Source organism: Doryrhamphus excisus, linkage group LG13 (assembly GCF_037039965.1).
Source record: "Doryrhamphus excisus strain RoL-2023G ecotype Guam linkage group LG13, RoL_Dexc_Guam_v1.1, whole genome shotgun sequence".
In the NCBI taxonomy this organism is placed as follows: domain Eukaryota; kingdom Metazoa; phylum Chordata; class Actinopteri; order Syngnathiformes; family Syngnathidae; genus Doryrhamphus; species Doryrhamphus excisus.
This window is the reverse complement of record NC_136369.1, coordinates 14,604,956-14,622,472: the sequence shown is the minus strand read 5'-3', so window position 1 is coordinate 14,622,472 and position 17,517 is coordinate 14,604,956. Positions and strand designations below refer to the sequence as shown.

At 40.7% G+C, this 17,517-nt stretch overlaps 2 protein-coding genes across 3 annotated transcripts; both read left to right on the top strand.

Annotated features, from left to right (window-relative positions):
* The first annotated feature begins 3,372 nt into the window (after positions 1-3,372).
* Positions 3,373-11,690, top strand: zdhhc7 (zDHHC palmitoyltransferase 7). 2 transcript variants are annotated; one of them, XM_058089693.2, is made up of 8 exons: positions 3,377-3,566; positions 5,310-5,413; positions 7,662-8,012; positions 8,106-8,230; positions 8,314-8,410; positions 8,550-8,631; positions 8,933-9,063; positions 9,316-11,690. In XM_058089693.2, exons 3-8 carry the CDS (start codon positions 7,668-7,670, stop codon positions 9,496-9,498), a joined length of 963 nt encoding a protein of 320 aa, XP_057945676.1. In that variant the 5' UTR covers positions 3,377-3,566; positions 5,310-5,413; positions 7,662-7,667; the 3' UTR covers positions 9,499-11,690. The 2 variants fall into 2 exon arrangements, with proteins under 2 accessions (XP_057945675.2, XP_057945676.1); XM_058089692.2 differs by having other exon boundaries at positions 3,373-3,566; positions 7,662-8,230.
* A 468-nt stretch (positions 11,691-12,158) lies between these two features.
* Positions 12,159-17,338, top strand: terfa (telomeric repeat binding factor a). The gene is made up of 12 exons (XM_058089071.2): positions 12,159-12,375; positions 12,822-12,917; positions 12,999-13,129; positions 13,794-13,880; positions 14,154-14,294; positions 14,500-14,612; positions 14,685-15,173; positions 15,409-15,519; positions 15,982-16,251; positions 16,368-16,435; positions 16,517-16,557; positions 16,655-17,338. Exons 1-12 carry the CDS (start codon positions 12,225-12,227, stop codon positions 16,811-16,813), a joined length of 1,857 nt encoding a protein of 618 aa, XP_057945054.2. The 5' UTR covers positions 12,159-12,224; the 3' UTR covers positions 16,814-17,338.
* The last annotated feature ends 179 nt before the right edge of the window (positions 17,339-17,517 follow it).

Below are 17,517 nucleotides of genomic sequence, written 5' to 3'. Positions count from 1 at the left end.
AAGGGGAGAACATGCAAACCAAAGCGGGGATTCAAAACCAGGTCTTCCCGATCTCCTGACCGTGTGGCTTGAACAGGAAGCGAAAGAAGGAACTCTCTCAGTGTTAACGTGAGTGCATATCATGTCTTATATGTCTTCAGTTTTGGGCAATACGATTGTAAAGATGACTATAGGGGTGTTATTTCATGTCTTGAGGGCTCTAATCATGTTAAAAACCATATATAAACAGGTTTTCTATGCACTACTGTGAAAATATTATAAATACGGCCACAGTGTTTGTGTGTGTTTAATTATTTACGTTGTTTTGAACAACACCACCACCAATATTATCCCGCTATTATCACCGTCACACTATTATCCATATTTGGATTGATTGATGCACCTAAATAGTGTAAGATGGTGTAAAGTTGCCAATGTGGTGATAGTAGCCTGTGATGCCCGGTCACATCTTCATTTAGCCATAATGGAAAGAGAGCGAAGCAGTCCTGGAAATGGAAAGCGCTTCAGTCCCCTGATTCAGCCTTTAATCTGCTTTAGAGGATTGCTGGGGTATTTTTCTCTCCCTCATTCTAAAACAAGACAGCTGATGTTGGCTGTGGAAGAGGCTGCGTAGACTGCGCAGCTGCAGACAAGCCTGGGAGGGGACAAGCTGCTATGCCCTTGCTTTGTCGTAATCCACTGCTGGGAGACACGTAACAGCTAGGGACGCCTGCAGTCAGGAATGTCCTGCTGCTCCCTACTGGGGAGGAGCAGCTGCACCACATCTGTCCCCCAAATGCATGACCATGAATTCATGCACAGCCGGCCGGGGTCAAGTCACTCACAGTGGGCCATCACTTACTGGACCACTAGATGGAACTGTTGGGAATGCTACGCTGACTTTTAATACTTCCTCATTGACGCCAAGCTCAAATCAGCAGTCGCTTTTAAAATAAATATTTTTTAAATGAATCCTAAAATGCATGGGCAGCCAGTACCTAAAATAAAATATGCCTTTAGTAGTCCTACACTGGGAAATTCCAGGTTTACAGCAGCAAAGGTGCAAGAACAGAGAACGTTGTTTACATGTAAATCAAGCCATAGGTAGATTACACTGTTTATTGCATGGTTATTGCACAGTTATTGTACAGGATTTTTTTTTTTAGCACTTTTTGTTATAGAGCAGGGGTCTCAAACTTGCGGCCTGCGGGCCAAATGTGGCCCGCGAGACGCTAGTTTGAGGCCCCCACCTTGATACCAAAGTTTAATGTTGAAATGACAGCTTAAAGCTGTGTGCACACCGGACACAATTAACATGATTTTGCCCCGCCCATACTGTTACCCTACCCTGTTACCCCGCCCTGTTTTGCTTTGGATTAGCAATGAAGCTAAAGGCTTATGACGCTGGGTACAAATAAATGCAGGAAATGATTAGGAATAAAACGGAAAATACACGTCAAGGTAAAGCATCTCATCAAACATGTTGTTAAAGTTACGACGCTGCTCCCAGGTGGAACTGAGTACGATGCTAACTTGCTAATTGGGTAAAATGATGAAGTTTCATTAATGTTCATGTTAAAGGTTAAATAACTGTTAATACTGTACATTTGAATCTGGAAAAAAATAAATTTTCTACCAACTGTATGTGGTTTTTTACGTTTTTCTTATTTGCTGTTTTATTATTATTTTACTTATTTATTACTGATTGATTGATTTATTGTCTTTATTCTTAATTTGTTTGTTTTTTATCTTATTTTGTGTATAGAAAAATAAAAATTAAGATATTTGAGAACAGTGGAATGTTTTATCAGATATTTTGGTGTGGAAAACCGGAACTAAAGTACTGAAAAAGTGTAGGGTATAGCAGAAGCAAAAGCATTGAAGATAGTTTTTTTATTGATTTTTTTTTCCAGTTTTTAATAAATGCGTTTTTTTTTTTTTTTAAAAAACCTAATGTGGAATCCAGAACCTAGCTCCGGTGGCCCCCAGGTAAATTGAGTTTGAGACCCCTGTTATAGAGTCTTAACACCTGCACCTTCACACATTTTGGATGTATTATCCCGTCACTAATGGAGCCCCTTAGTGCAGTGAGTGTGTTTTGGAGGAGATGGGAGTCATTGCCCATCATGGAGAACAGCTTGGCTTTCATCCTCTTCTTCCCCACCCCCTCCACCAGTTCCAGAGGACATCTCAGGACAGAGCAGACCATCTTGATAGGTTTGTGCAACCTTTGTCAACTGCTGTGATGCTACCCTCCCAACAGGCCGCGCCATAGAACATAGCAAAGGTCACAACAGAGTAATAGAAGGTCTTCACGAGTGCCCCATGCATGCCAAAGATGAAGCTAAAATGAGGGAAGTGTGCTCATATATGTACAGGTGCCAGATAAAAGACACGCAGCAGCGTTTTGCACCAACTGAAGACACCCAATGGACAGCTCACTAACTCCCAGGTAAAGTGCTTTACAGTAATCCATCCGAAAGGTGACAAAAGCGGGGATTACGCTGTCAAAGTACTTGTGCAAAATAATTGGCTTCATTTGGGCCAGCTGCCTCAATTGAAAGAAGCTTGATTTTACAGCAGCCCTAATCTGGCTGTCCAACTTCAAATCTGACTCCATTTGAACTCCCAGATTTGTGATGATTGGCTTTATATACTGGGATAAAGGCAGTGGTGCCACTACAAACCATCACTTTGGTCTATTTTAGTTAAACATTAAAAAGGACTTGAGTCACTCCACTGCTATACCTCTGATTCTACTTGTGTTTCACATAACATTACGGCCTTATTCATATAATAATCCATCTTTATTCTAATATTAGCTGTGACTACTTCTCATTAATCTTGCAATTGTTGAACTTGTTTTTCTCCTAACATTGCAACATTACTCCGGTAGTCTTTCAACCTTATTCTGATAAAATTGTGACTTTTTATTTGTAATGTTAGAACTTTATTTTTGCAATCTTTTTTCTTCGAATGATGCTAATTTATCGTTGTAATATTACAATTTTATTCTGATTTATTGTGACTATAACTTCATTCGTGCAAGTCTACAGCTTTATTAGTTTTTTAGTAGTAGTTTAGTAGTATTTAGTAATAATGAGTTGTAATATTGCGAGAAGAAAAACATAATTTACAGTATGAATAAATGTACTTATATGAGATAAGAGGTTATTTTTCCCAAAAGAAAAAGTAATAATTTTGTGCGTTGGAATATTGTAATAAAGAGTCATGATACTATGAGTAAAAACTAAAAAAATATTATTATTACAATTTTATGAAAGTGCCAGAACGTTACAAGAAAGCGCGTTGGGTGTATCACATTGTTATTAGCCAATGGCGCTCTCTGGCGGGGGCTGATTTACTGAAATGCTCTCACATCCCTTAGGGTGGCGCTGTTGAGCCAAACATCCTCCGCCCTCTCAGACACTCACGAAGAGGAACTCAATCCCGGAAGCAGTGACAATAATGCTAGATGGGATGTGTCGCTACCTCTTTTGTGGTCTCAGAGTTGGAGCTTACCTTTTGTGAAACACTCAAAATGAATTTAGAAGACGTCCCTAAGCGGCTATATGGGGAATATTGAGGTAGGCTGATTGTCTGTCATCAGAAAATCTCTCGTACATTATCCTCGGAGGCGTACAATAGTGTTGTGCTGGCTACCGAGCCTGTTAGCAAGCAGCCGGGTAGCATTATGCATGGCATTATGCACATGCGAATATACGGTATTTTGGTGGATTTGGTGATTTGAGTTGATGTGGTGTTGTTGACGACCTGAACACATCTTGACCTGTAAATAATCCCAGCATGGCGGGAGAGTCAACACCTGCTTTCTTTGAGATGGTCAGTTACACTGATGACTGAGAAGGTCGATGAATGGACGCTCTCCAATCTCAGTTCTGCTTTGCTATTTAATGTGTGGTGGATGTGTTTTAATTTGCGCTGTTGTCGTCGAAATATCAACATAAATATGCAAGTTGGAAGTACAACCATTGTTTAACAAAATTACACTTCATTCACTAAGCATACTGCTAAAAAAATAAGTTGGGAGATTAAATGTTGTAGTGAATGTTATATATCCCAAATATGTCGCAGATATTGAAATTCAACAATTCGTCAAATTTATTGTCAAACGGTGAAAATAATTTAAGACAAAGTATCTGTATGCACACACAAACTTTAAGCTTCTATGTGTTGCTGTATCAATCTAATCTGCCAGGGCCTTCAGAATCAGGAGTGCTGGCCCCTATCACATACGGACAATTGCCAATGAGGCTGTTTTATGTTGTTCTTTTATAAGCAAATCATACGTCTGATTGGTTGATTGGAGCATAACTCTTAAGTCTGCTATTTTATTTAAATGTTATGGGGTGTTGCTGTTTTATTAGATAAATATTGATTGTGAGCTGTGCCATATGGAGGGCAGATGTTTGGCATTGTCTTTAACGCTATCACCAAGGTGATTAATTGATGTTTGTTAGATTTGGCTGACCAGCAACTTTACAAGAAAATGAGTTATTAATGCTCCAACTTCATAGCAGAAGTGAAAGTCATATTTATCGATGTCTTGCTTTGTTAATAGTGGTATTATGGTAACATGCATCAGACATAGAGTCTAGACAATTTAACAACAATGTTGCTGTATTTAGCAAGTAGGGTTGCACATTCAAAGTAAAACACAGGATGTGATTATTGCATTGTCCATTTATTGGGTAATTAATACAAGTAATCAATAAAGGCGAAGTATCCGCTGTGCAGGCGAGCAAGATGTACCGTCGTGCAATGCCGCTCTGAAAGGTGTAAAAACCTCTACTATGGAACCTGACCCCTGATTAGCTGCAGAGACAAGAATACAGAATTTGGACATGCTCCTCCGTCGCCTAGCAACACATCACTTTTTTGAATGAAACAGACATGGGTGTCCAAAGTGTGGATTGTGGTAGAACTTGCATATATTACGCAATGTGGGTAACAACATCAGCACTTGGCACAGTGATATGTGTTATGAATTAATGGCAATATATAAAATTAATCATGTTTATTAACAATACTGGCCCTTTTCTTGCTGGTCAAGTCGCCACTGAAGGCCCAGGTACCAAATGCACTGCCCACCACTGACGTCATTGTTGTGTTTTAGTGCAGCACTGCAACAATTAATCAAAGGCTAATTGATTACCCAATTAAAACAACACGGCCACATTTCTTAAGAAAAGAATGACTGATAATGAGGTCTGCATGTAACGTCTGTGATATTGTGATGGTGATGTCTACTGTAAAATAATGAAAAAATTTCAATTTATGTATGAAATCAAACCTTTTTTTCATTTCAGATGCTTTTTCCGCCTTCATGTCCATCTACATATCTATCTACTACCAAATGCTGGTGCTGAAGTTCCACATCACAGAATGTTCTTGTGAAGAGGGAACATATTAGGTAGGTACAGTATCAATTTCATTTCTATCACTTAGTTGTCAGCTTTTTTTCACCTTTTTAAAAGCTGGAAGAGCAGCATTCCTACCTTGACAAAGGGGAGGAGCCCCATAATCTACAAACAAATGAGCGTTTACTGAAGCTTGTATTTATTTTTTCAGTTTTTTCTACTTACTCTAGACTACATGTGTCAATAGAGGGCTGAAGTGGCAGGTTTTCTTTCCAACCAGCTTCTCCAGCGTGGGATTGAATTGACGAGGTCCTTCACTCAAACCGAAGAGGGCTAATAACCTGCTTTAGTGACCGGCTGGAAAGAAAACCTGTAGTGTCTCGGCCCTCCGTGGCATGAGTTTGACACCCATACACCGGGCCTACTTAGTTAGCGGGCCGCTGGCCACATGCGGCCCAATGACATTTAACATGTCATTGAACACAGTAACAGATTAGTCTTTGTTCTTGTTGGACCTTTCAATTTGAAAGTCTGACTGTTCATTGGTCCATTAGCTAAGTCTTGCGTTGTGCCTTCTGACTGGGAACAGTGAACAGTTGGGGGAGCTGCTGCTGCTGTTACTCTAATGGACCACCTTCTTTTATTGAGCACAGGAAGAATCAATACAGCATGAAGTGACCGGGGAGTGTATTCGGTCTGTATTCCGTATTCTTGTCTATCTTTAATGGGGTGTCCTGAATTTTTTTTTTTTTTAAACCACACGGATATTGCAGCCTTGAATACTGGCCGATACTGATATTGATCAAGACCCCAAGAGTTGAATAAAAAATGTTGCCTTTACAAAAGTATGATTAGTAGTATTAGTTTTAAAATGGAGTTTGGTGTTCAAAGCGGTAGAGTTGTTGTGCATCTTACCGAGACACTGTTTTAGTTTCTGTTAGAGTGTTACATAGCACAGGTCTGAAAGGCCAGAAAGTTGCAGCAGGTATAAAATGTTATTGTCACCTCTCAAAGCACTAAGTCGTTTAGTTCATCTCTAAATTTGCTAATGGTATTCATACATGAAATGTAGACAAAATCCAAACTTGAGCAAGTCATGTTTTGTAATGATGAAATAAATCGTAATGCACAAATCTGACTTCTTAAGTTTATTGTGCATTTGACTATGCACCAGACTCACAGACACTGAACGGCAAATACGATAACATTTTCAAAGCACATAACAAGCGTCTGAAATGGTATCATGTTGTATCGATATATGCTCCTCTGCTGCAGGATCAGTTTCCAAGAGACACATTGATTGATCCTGAGGCTGCCAACATAGTCTGTATGCACTTAGACCAGAATGTTCTCTTGTAACCTTGACATTATTGGAGGAGAAGGAAAAAGAAACCTTCCAGTGCCTTTTGGGGCTTTGAAGAATTGGGATGTGAGGTTGTGACGGATTGTTGTGCAACTCGTGTAATTTGGGTGGGGGCAATGCTTGGTTATTTATCCACATTTTAGCAAAGACATCTGTCTTAGCCCACACTTGAGTGATGGATTGCGTATTGTTTGTCATCCATCATCGCACCTGAGAACGACAATGTGAGGAGACTTTCTTGCCAAGGCCTGTACACACACTCGCACACAAACACACACGCATCTGTGTCACACTCTGTTTTGATTTCAAATTCATCACAGTCATAAGTTTGGCTCCCTCTCACTCACCTTCCCTCCCAGTGGTACCTCACAGGCAGACAAGCAAACAGGACACGACAAGAGCATTAATGGGTTTGTTTTGAAAACCATAGGGACGTTCCAAGACTGCTGTTGAAAGTATGTGATCAGAGAAAACGAGGCTTGTTCGTATTTTCTTTGACAAGGTAAAGCCAGCTTTGACCATTTTGATTCTCTTGATGGATAAGGTTGAACTTGTATGCTGTGTATTTTAACATTGATCACCATTAGCATAAATTTAGCACCAGAACATCATCTGTGTTGCGGCTAACTTGACTCACTTGACATTTGCAATGGGTCTCTACTCAGGTCTTGCATAATGTTCTTTGTAGTCCCAATCAACCAATCATACTTGCTTTGTTTGGGCCTTGTCATACATACACAATGTACCAGGAAGTGTTTGTTTGCAAAGTAATTGATGAAACACAATCATGACTTTTCCCCTTTGATCTCACCCCAGTCCTGTATCGGTATTCCATTGAGGTACTTCCCTGCCCGACAGAGGAATTTTGTTCTTATTGTGCTGTCATCCCTTGAGGTATTTCTATGTTCCTTTTCATGTCACTATCTCATCCGCTATAGGGTAGGATGCACTCTTCAAACCACCGACTGCGTGAAATGGAGCAGCACCATCCCCTGCTGTCGGCAGGTGGCGACGTCGAGTCGGGTAGCCTGGCAGCAGGAGTGATGGTTGGTGGCGGCCACGCGGACCATTCCGCCGGGAACCGTACTGTGTGGTTTATCCAGGACAGCTGTGGTATGGTGTGCGCTGGCATGACCTGGTTCCTGGTGCTGTACGCCCAGTTTGTTGTGAACTTTGTCATGCTGATGCCCGCCAAGAGCTTCTGGTATTCTCTGCTGAACGGAGCCACCTTCAACTCCCTAGCTGTGCTGGCCCTGGCTTCACATCTGCGCACCATGTTGTCAGATCCGGTAAGCATGTCATGTGGGTCACAGTGTACCAGACGCCAATTTGTGATTTTATTGATAAAAATTGCAATAATTGATTCAATTTTGAATCTTCAGGGGGCGGTTCCCAAAGGAAATGCAACCAAGGAATACATGGAGAGGTTGCAGCTGAAACCTGGTGAGGTTATCTACAAGTGCCCAAAGTGCTGCAGCATCAAGCCTGAGAGAGCACACCACTGCAGGTCGGTCCGGTGAACAAACTGAACTGGATAGTGACACTAAACTGGAATATCACACATACATATTTTCTCTGTCTGGCATGCAGTATTTGTAAACGGTGCATCCGGAAGATGGATCACCACTGTCCCTGGGTCAATAACTGCGTGGGAGAAAAGAACCAGAGATTCTTTGTCCTTTTCACTGTAAGTACACTGATTTACTATTATTTTTAGTCTTTTTAGTTAGAGTTACTTATTATCTTAAAGCTTAAAATTATGTTTTCCACAAATTAATCCACTGCTATGATCAGTGATATTCATATTAAGGTTTGTCTCTCCTCAGATGTACATAGCATTAATATCTGCTCATGCACTGGGCCTGAGTGGCATGCACTTCTTCACGTGTATTAAAGTACAGTGGAACGGTAAGTTCCCACCCCCTCACTGTCATTCAATTAGAAAAAACATTCAGCCCAGCGGATATAGGAAAGATAACGCTGCCATATCTATGATATTATATTATACAGTATATAATAGTCATAATACCGAAGTCTATTTTTGGACCAGATCTGGTCTGTGTCTGTTGTACAACACAATAATCGTCGTTTTAAGCTTACATTATTTGTCAGTGACTTTGCAGCCAATCTATTTTTTAAAGCCTTGAGGACTCCTTATTAGCAGCATAAAAACCTTGAATTTCTGTCTCATTTTGTTTGGTGGGGCCAGAGTGCAGTGACTTCTCTCCCGGTGTATCCGTGCTACTGCTGATCTTCCTCTGTCTCGAAGCCATCCTATTCCTCACTTTCACGGCTGTCATGTTTGGTACGCAGATACACTCCATCTGCAATGACGAGACGGTCAGTATCCAACGTACTTCTCATGAACCTGTGTGTGTGTCTCTGACTGTAATGTTAAAGCCTCGTGTCTGTACTGCTGAGTTATCTAATATCCGGATCAATATGATGTATTATTTATTTAAAGGGAAGCAGGAGTCCCTGAATGTTCTGAACTCCATGTTGCTCAACTTCCTATAGCAATGGTCATGCTGTTCTTTTTGAACCGACTTTTCAAGGAGTGTTTAATTTACAACCTGTGTGAACATCTTACAGGAGATCGAACGTCTGAAAAACGAGAAGCCCACCTGGGAGCGTCGCACCCGATGGGATGGAATGAAAGCCGTCTTTGGCGGCCCGCCCTCCCTGCTGTGGTGTAACCCATTCACGGGGCTGCGTCTGCACCGCCTCACGTTCTTAAACCAATCTCGCCGTCCTGGGTCTGAGTTTTCCATCTGAGAGCCACCTCTAATGAGACTCTTGAGGAAGGTGATGGGATGGACATCGGCTCACATGGTACTGGCCTTCCTGTGTGGGTTACAGGGTGCTCCGGTGGGGCTGCACAACTTCAGCAACCTCCACTCAATGTCCATCCTTTCTCACAGGGTTTCAAAATTAAGGCGTTTTTTGGTTTGTATGGTGGTGACGCATGCAGTGTATAACTCAAGCGAATCTTTTACCTCCTCTTCTCCTCTCGCAATTGGCTTCTCTCGTTCATTTTTTTTTTTAATCATTACTTTTTTGCCATGCTGATGACATTCAAAGTAAATATTTGACATGGAGGACGAGAGGGGCCAAGCAGCATTATTTCAGATGACCCAGACAAAGGACGCACACTACTTCTGCAACACTTGAGTCTAGCACAGCAGACAGAGGACATGTGCTGCTTTGATTTGCATGTGTAACACTGCAATCAGTCGGCCGCGCCAGGCTGATGAGACTGTGAACAACAAGCTTCTTTCTTCTGTGCAGCGCTGAGTGGCTTTTGCAATGTTTTCATCTCCTGCATTATCAATATTACCCTATTCCTGGCTTCACTCTTTTTCAGCCAGTACAAAACATGTTCTTTTTGAATGAATAGCTGTTGCAGCAAGCAATCTACCTATGACTCCATCCATTTTCTATGCCGCTTTTTCTCATTAGGTTGGAGCCTATCCCAGCTGACTTTGGGCGAGCCAATCGCAGGGCACAATCATTCACACACACATTCATACTTATACAATTTGGAGTCGGCAACCTGCAGGAGGAAACCGGAGTACCCACACACGCACGGGCAGAACATGCGAACTAACCAAGAATCGAACCCAGGTCTTCCCGATCTCTTGACTGTGTGGCCAACTTGCTAACCACTCTCCACCGTACGGCCTACCCATGACTCATTGTAGATAAATGAATCTCTTGAGTATCCTTGCCTGCTTTGGTGGCTCAGTCTTGGAGGTTACTTTTGTAGACCATTTGGGCTTGACAAGCTGCCTGCAGCAAGTTTTTAGACCCTGCAGTGGCTTTGCATGCTGCTTGGCTATCATGACACAAGCACAACATCCTTTTGTGCTTGAACTTTATGGTCATTCTAAGCTGGTGAATTACAGATTTTGCATTGGACTTTGGTGGTGGCTTTTTCTACCACGTAAGCCTGTAACAAGCAGACCTTCACAATGTTTTGAGAACACATAATGCCTTTTATCAACATCCAGTCAATCCATCCATTAGCCATCATTTCCACATGGTGTCATGTTGTGATTAGCTAATAGGGCTTTTTTTTACACTGGATGAATGTGGCATTAATAGATATATAGACCCGGAGTTCAGATTTAATGATTAAGCATTGTCACTTTTCCCTCTATGCGTTGGATGGTGTACTGGTTTTTGTTCTCATCTGTGGTTGTCAGGGAAGGGACTATTTCTTCCTCAGTGTTTACACTATGAAAGGTTGGTATACAGGTATACTATGTGATGAATGTAAAACAAGTTGACACTGTTTCTAAACAGTTTCCAGGAGAGTTTTATTAATGCAGTCCTTGTGGTTTTTTTCCTCTCACTCTGTCGGGCAGGCAAAAATTTGCAGCCCCTCTTGTTGCTGATTAATGAAATCTTAACATCCTCATTCAGGAAATTCATTCAAACAAGACCAGTGTATTGATGAAGAGTGTGGCAAGACGGGTGATGCGAATAGGAACAGAAGTGGGGTTTACTGCTAGGATGTGCTTTATTCCATATCTATCTATAGAGAGATGATTTATTAAAGGTCAAGAAGAGAGTTCATAATCAACAAATGGCTGTAAAGAATAGGACATTGCTGTAAACTAATAAAATCATGATTTCTGGGTTTCAGGAAACGGGGTTAACAGCTATGAGGCATGTTTTGTATATCTGATTGTATTTTAAATCCCTGCATTACATCATGATATCAACGGGTTGTGTGGTGATGCTGTCAACCGCACCGAGAAGAGTTTTCTCTTTCTGAGAGACTGTCCCGTGTGATCAAGTCTTGCAGCTTTTATTACAGAGTATAAAGGTTATTATGATCATTGTATAAATGGAACCGTTTGTTTTGTTTTTGTTTCATGTTTTTTAAATACTGTACGTGTCATGTTGTCATTTTAAATAATAAACCTAATTAAATTAAAACTACCTCCAATGAGCTGTGAGTTTCTTTTCCAGGTTTTATGTGATATTTATCAGGAAAATGTCGCTGTAGTTTCACAGATGAAGGACTAAATGGATCATGTTTTGCTGGCTTCCTCCCACAGTCCAAAACATTCAGATTCACTGGAGACTGAAATTGTCGTGGGTGTAAATTAAATCCAAGTGTTTACTTTTATTGTCATTGAACATTATTATTCTTACGTTATTATGAAGGAAGCAGTGAGCTTGGCTCTCCAGGTCAGTGGGGGCGCTCCACAGTTAGCCACAGTTAGCCATATTCCCACTGTCGATGCAACCCTGACTTTTGTCTTTAAGGCATCCCGCAGTACTGACACTGTTTGCAACTTTACCTGAATCCTGACAATTGTACGGAACTTGAATACAGCAATCTATTTAAGAATATATGTTGACGGTTAATCGTACTCCTTGTTGTAACAGTGCGGTTTAAACCACTTTAGTATGACCTAAGAAATCATCGTCTGGGGATACAAAGGCAAAAAAGCTTTTCCCGCTTCGGCTATGAAACGACACATAACAATATGGCGGATGAGAACGTCGGCGTCAACCACAGTACAGACACCGAATCCATCGTTAACCGTTGGACTTTCGACTATTACTTTTCTTTGGCGTTTGAGTTATTTAAAACAGACCAATACGAGGGCTTTTGTGAAATTAGAGATGTTCTTGAAAGTAAGTAACCGACGTCCCCAATGAGTATGTCAGCCAAACCACACTTTGATGAGCTCGCCAGCCTGGGGTCTGACTTGTTTGTTGTAAACTGTGACACACATTTAGCATGCCGTTGCTTATTTACTTATTGATATTGATTTACTTGCCCGCTGTTTTAAGAGAACACATATTCAAAAAGTGTTTCCTGGTGGGTTTGTTGCTAAAGTTGAGACTTGGTTTTGTGTCTCGTGAGAAGATGCACCTCGAATGTATCTAAATTAATGTCACGACTTCAGACAAAAGAGCATAGCGACTCATTTTAGTTACAGTATTGTTACCACAATACTCTTCCCATCTGATTCCGGGTCAATTAGAACGCCTGTGTGTTAAGACTATTACTGTCTCTCAATCGGCTTCCTGTTATATACTTCAGTAGAACATTAATGATTCTTTTTCTAACACTGCAGGTATTTTGCGCCGTCCTCTGTCATCCAACGATGCCATTCATGCAAAAATTCTGGTATTACAGTTACTCTCCCGGATTAATGAGGGCGAAAACCTTGGTGAGGTTGCCATCTGTTCTTTTAAATTGGAAGCACCGCCATGAATCTGTACTACAACATTTTTGTGTCTATCTTTTTCAGATCTGGTGTTTGAAACCGATAGCTCAATGACGCCACTGGAGTCAGCCCTGAGCCTGCTTGGAAATATGAGCGAGAGGAGTGATGTCCCACCAGAGGACTTGGAAAGCGTTTGCGCATCAGTTAAGGAGATGGTAGGTGCCTTTCCTATAGGATGCACGGTTTGGAACATATGTTATGTGCACTTGACAAAAGCACAGGTCATGCAGGCAGTGCAGTGGAGTGTTAAACTCCTGCCATGAACATCTGAGATACTGCAGGTTTTTTCCTAGTTCTTCCGGCAGGTGATTTAATTGAGGAGCTCCATCCCTCAAGAAAGAAAACCTGCAGTGTCCCGGCCCTCCATGGCACAATTTTGACACTTTGACAGAGGTCGGATGAAATGTGTTTTAATGCTGATTGGCAGTGATACATAGCAGTCCATAAACTATTGAGAAGAAAGACTTTTCACAATATTTAAAAGATTTTTCCAGCATCACTGGAGTTGACACTTCTAGCTAGGGCTACCTGGTTGCCCTCACAAGGAGTTAAAATACCACATAAGTAGGGGGCACATATTCGCATAAAAGCAGTCTCAGAAATGTGATTAACAAGTCATGTTGCAGCCATGGGCTATACATTCAATGATTAGCTAATTGCCATCATTAGTTGACAACATACCCGCACGTGTTACGTCGGCGTACTCACACCGGCGATCCCTTTTAACACCCCTTGAGGTTGAGAATGGTGATTTGTAAAGCTAAAAGTATGCAAAGATGATCAAAGTTATAATGGTTATTTTTTTCTCTGTGTCTGCAGATGGTGAAGGTTTTCATTAAGAACAGACAGTTTGGCAAAGCAAAGGAGGTGCTCAACAAACATTTTAGCAAATCAGCGGATGCAAAGGTCGGTTCTGAGTTCTCCCAACTGTTTATGTTGAAGGCAAATATGAATAAACATTGTAAGGTTTTGCATGTCAGTAGTGACTCAAATTTGCTTGAAAATTCACTTGAATTTAAATTTTGCTCCGAGGTTTTTAAGTATATTCTGTAAGTAAATGTACATATATTTATCCTGCACCTGTTTTAATAGAGAAGACAAAGCCACTTACTAGCATGTGTTCTTACAATTGGGAAGTTCTGAAAAACATTCGCATTGAACTTTGTTTTTGTCACATAGAAAACTTTATTCATGGATCTCATCAGTCGGAGAAGCAACAAGCATAAAGTCATAGAAGAAATGGACCTGAGAGAATTAAAGAATGAAGTGTTGACTTTTTCCCTGAATCTCTTCACATTCACTGTTCCTTTTTTTCACAAGGTAGGTGTAGTAAGCAGCAGTGATCCTTTTTGTCCTCTATGAGTCTGTGTCATGGTGTATCAGTTAAAAGGAATCCTCGCTGTTTAGATACTTTTGCATTGTATGAGAGAAAACACAAAATAACTTGCTAATATGGTCTAATAACTAAACACTCACTTGTCGTCTTGATTTGTTGGCATTTGTTTTTCTCCTTACAAAATACCAGGCTGCAAAGCGGCTTATCGAAGAGCGTGAAAGGCAGGGTGATGACAGTATGGCGATAGATGAACCGGACGTTTCGCCCACTACAACTCAGCCAAATAAAAGCAATTTGCTCAGGTGATAATCTCCCACGTTTTTTTCTTTTTTTAAATCTCCATTGTATTTATTTGCTTTTCCTGTTCCATCTAGTGACCATTCCCTTATCCAGAAGAGCAGATTGGCGTTGGCCTACCAGACTTTGGCTAAATGTGGACTTGCAATTGCTTTTTCTCAACTGGAGGATATAGTGGAAAACGAGATGTCTGAAACAAAGTGTCTGGCTTCTGACAAGGTGGATACAAGTAAAGACTCTGAGCACGACGAGCTGTTTCTGAGACACTCTGGCAGCCCCGTGGAGGCTGCCCTGGCGGGCCCACATACTCAGACTGATGCCCCTCCTCAGTCAAAGACAGGTTCACCACAAGTCACCACCACAAGGAAGAAACGGCAGCTTTACACTGTGTCAAAATTTGTGATTGAGCCGGACAGTCAACCAACCCTGTTGCTCACAGCTTCTGAGGAGCAAGAGGTTCCAGTCACAGTGGAAGAGCCAAGACAGTCAGAGACTGGGCACAAAGCAGATGAGGACGTTGTCACCACAAAGCGACACAGACGAGCCACAAATACTTTTAAAAAGAGGTAAGGTGCACACATCGTGTTATGGTCTTGTTAGCTACATGAAGTAAAGGGAGTTTGGTCGATTGTGTAGAACTGTTGGCCGTGTTACTGTTACTGTGTTTTGGAGCAAATGAGGCAGTCTAGTTTGCTGTCTGAAGAAGTATGACTGACTATACATTATGGCATAATAGAGAACATAGCACTAACTGACAGTGATCATCATTGTATGACTCAACAATAACTTTTCACCTTGCAGATTTTCTGCCAGTATGGCTGCAGAGTCTGCACAAAGTGAGGAACAATCTAATGCCGCAGCAAACAAGCAAGTACTTCAAGAAAATCATCACCACCAAACTTCACCTAACAAGTAAGTGGAAATTATTTTTAGAGCAAACTTTTTTTCTTTCTTTTCTCTCAACGTTCCATTTCTGATTTAATCTATTTTCTTTGACATCTCCTGCATTGAAGACAACTTGGAAGTCTGATATACCTATCTCACTTAGAGCTTACTTACTGCTCTAACCTTAAAGCATTTCAGAATGTTGACAAAAACTCCAACACAAGCCAAAACCTAAGAAATAATAGACGATAAACCAAACGACCTTGCCAAGTAGAAATGTGTGCAAGTTACTAACTGTTTGTTCCTGTTGGTCATATTTTCAGAAATGTGTTCTCCTCCTTTTAATGAGTCACACTCCTACTTCTACTCCTAGCCTGTACTCCAAATGCATAAAATAAGAGCGGAAAAAAGACCATGGTCATCTTGTTTTGTTAAATTATTATTATGTTATAATTTCTCACTTGCCTCAATTCTACTGTATTTCTGCAGAAGGTCCACTCCAAGTGACTCAGATGAATTGTCACTGAACAGTGAAGATGTGGTGCAGGACTCTCCAGTTAACTACAACACAACTACTCCCAAAAAATCTGCCCGTCATCTTCAGAAACACGTGCAAAGAAATACAGGAACAGGAAATACGGATGAAGTCTTGATCACAGACACGCTAGACAGTTCACCCCCTGCCAGTGACAGCCCTCAGCAAAGTTCTACTCCTAACAACAGGGAGGCCAAGGACACCGGGTCTTCTTACTCAAAATGGTTGGTGGTGATGACCAAGTCGCCTTTAGCAAATAACATTTTATGTATGCTTATGCGGCTTCCCACACGGAGAGTTTCATTAGGAGGAAGTAACAGCAAACCTCTTTTCTCTGCAGGAACAACTTGTATAGCAAAGCCAAGGAGAGTAAGGTTGTGTGGACTTATGAAGATGACCTTAGCCACGGTATTTTTACTTGACCGTTTGACTTGACGTGTTTGTGAAAGTGTTTTGTCAATTGTGTGTTTTGTTTTTCTTTACTCAAAGAATCACCCGACAAAAGCTCATCTTTGGGACAAAAGAAGAGGGTAAGCAAAGCTTATTTAATCCTACCCCACATCCGATGTCCGTTTCACAGCTATTGCAGTACATTAAAAAGACTAAAACATTCCCTTATTGTTGCAGAAATGGACGGAAGAGGAAACACAGAAACTGAAGGAAGGAGTAAAGAAGTTTGGAGAAGGCAACTGGAGCAAGATAAAGTCTTATTACTCATTCAGTGACAGGACAAACGTTCACCTTAAGGACCGCTGGAGAACAATGAAGAAGTTAAACATTGTGTGAGTGCTTTTTAAAATATTTGGATTCCAGTGTACCACCTCCCAACAGCTCATTAATTTTGTGTCCATTTACTGTATGTATCACACATTGAATTTGTTTTGCTTATTTTATTTGACCCTCTTTTCTTGGAGGAATCAGTGTTTGCTCTTGTCGGCGCACACAATGAACTGCTCATTTTCAATGTTTTCTTTTTATTTTACATTTTGAAACATTCAACTTTTTTTTATTAACTTAATCTTTGCTTTTGCAGAGACTATATGTGTGTACAGTACATTCCTGTCATGATATAAACAATATTATTGTCATTATATTGAGACCATTTTGTCATCAATGTAATGATTATATGTGGCATTATAATGCAAGTAAACCATATCAAAATGACTGAACTATTTTGTTAAGTGTATTTAACATTGTAATTAGGATGTCTAAGGGCTATTGAAACATACCGTAATAAACTAACCAAGACAAGGCCTGCCAATGAAAATTGTATCTTTTAGCAAAAATAAAGGTAACAATATTTTTTAATCACTTTATTAATCTGTGTCACTTTTGTTGTCTGAATAGCTACAAAAAAACACTCAGACATAATTGTGTGTCAATGTAGACATCCTAGCTTAACTTTTAGCAACACTGTGTGGAGTATACAGTTTGAGGTGTAACATTAGTTGGACTTTGGTCAAAATACTTGTTTTGGATGCAGCAAAATG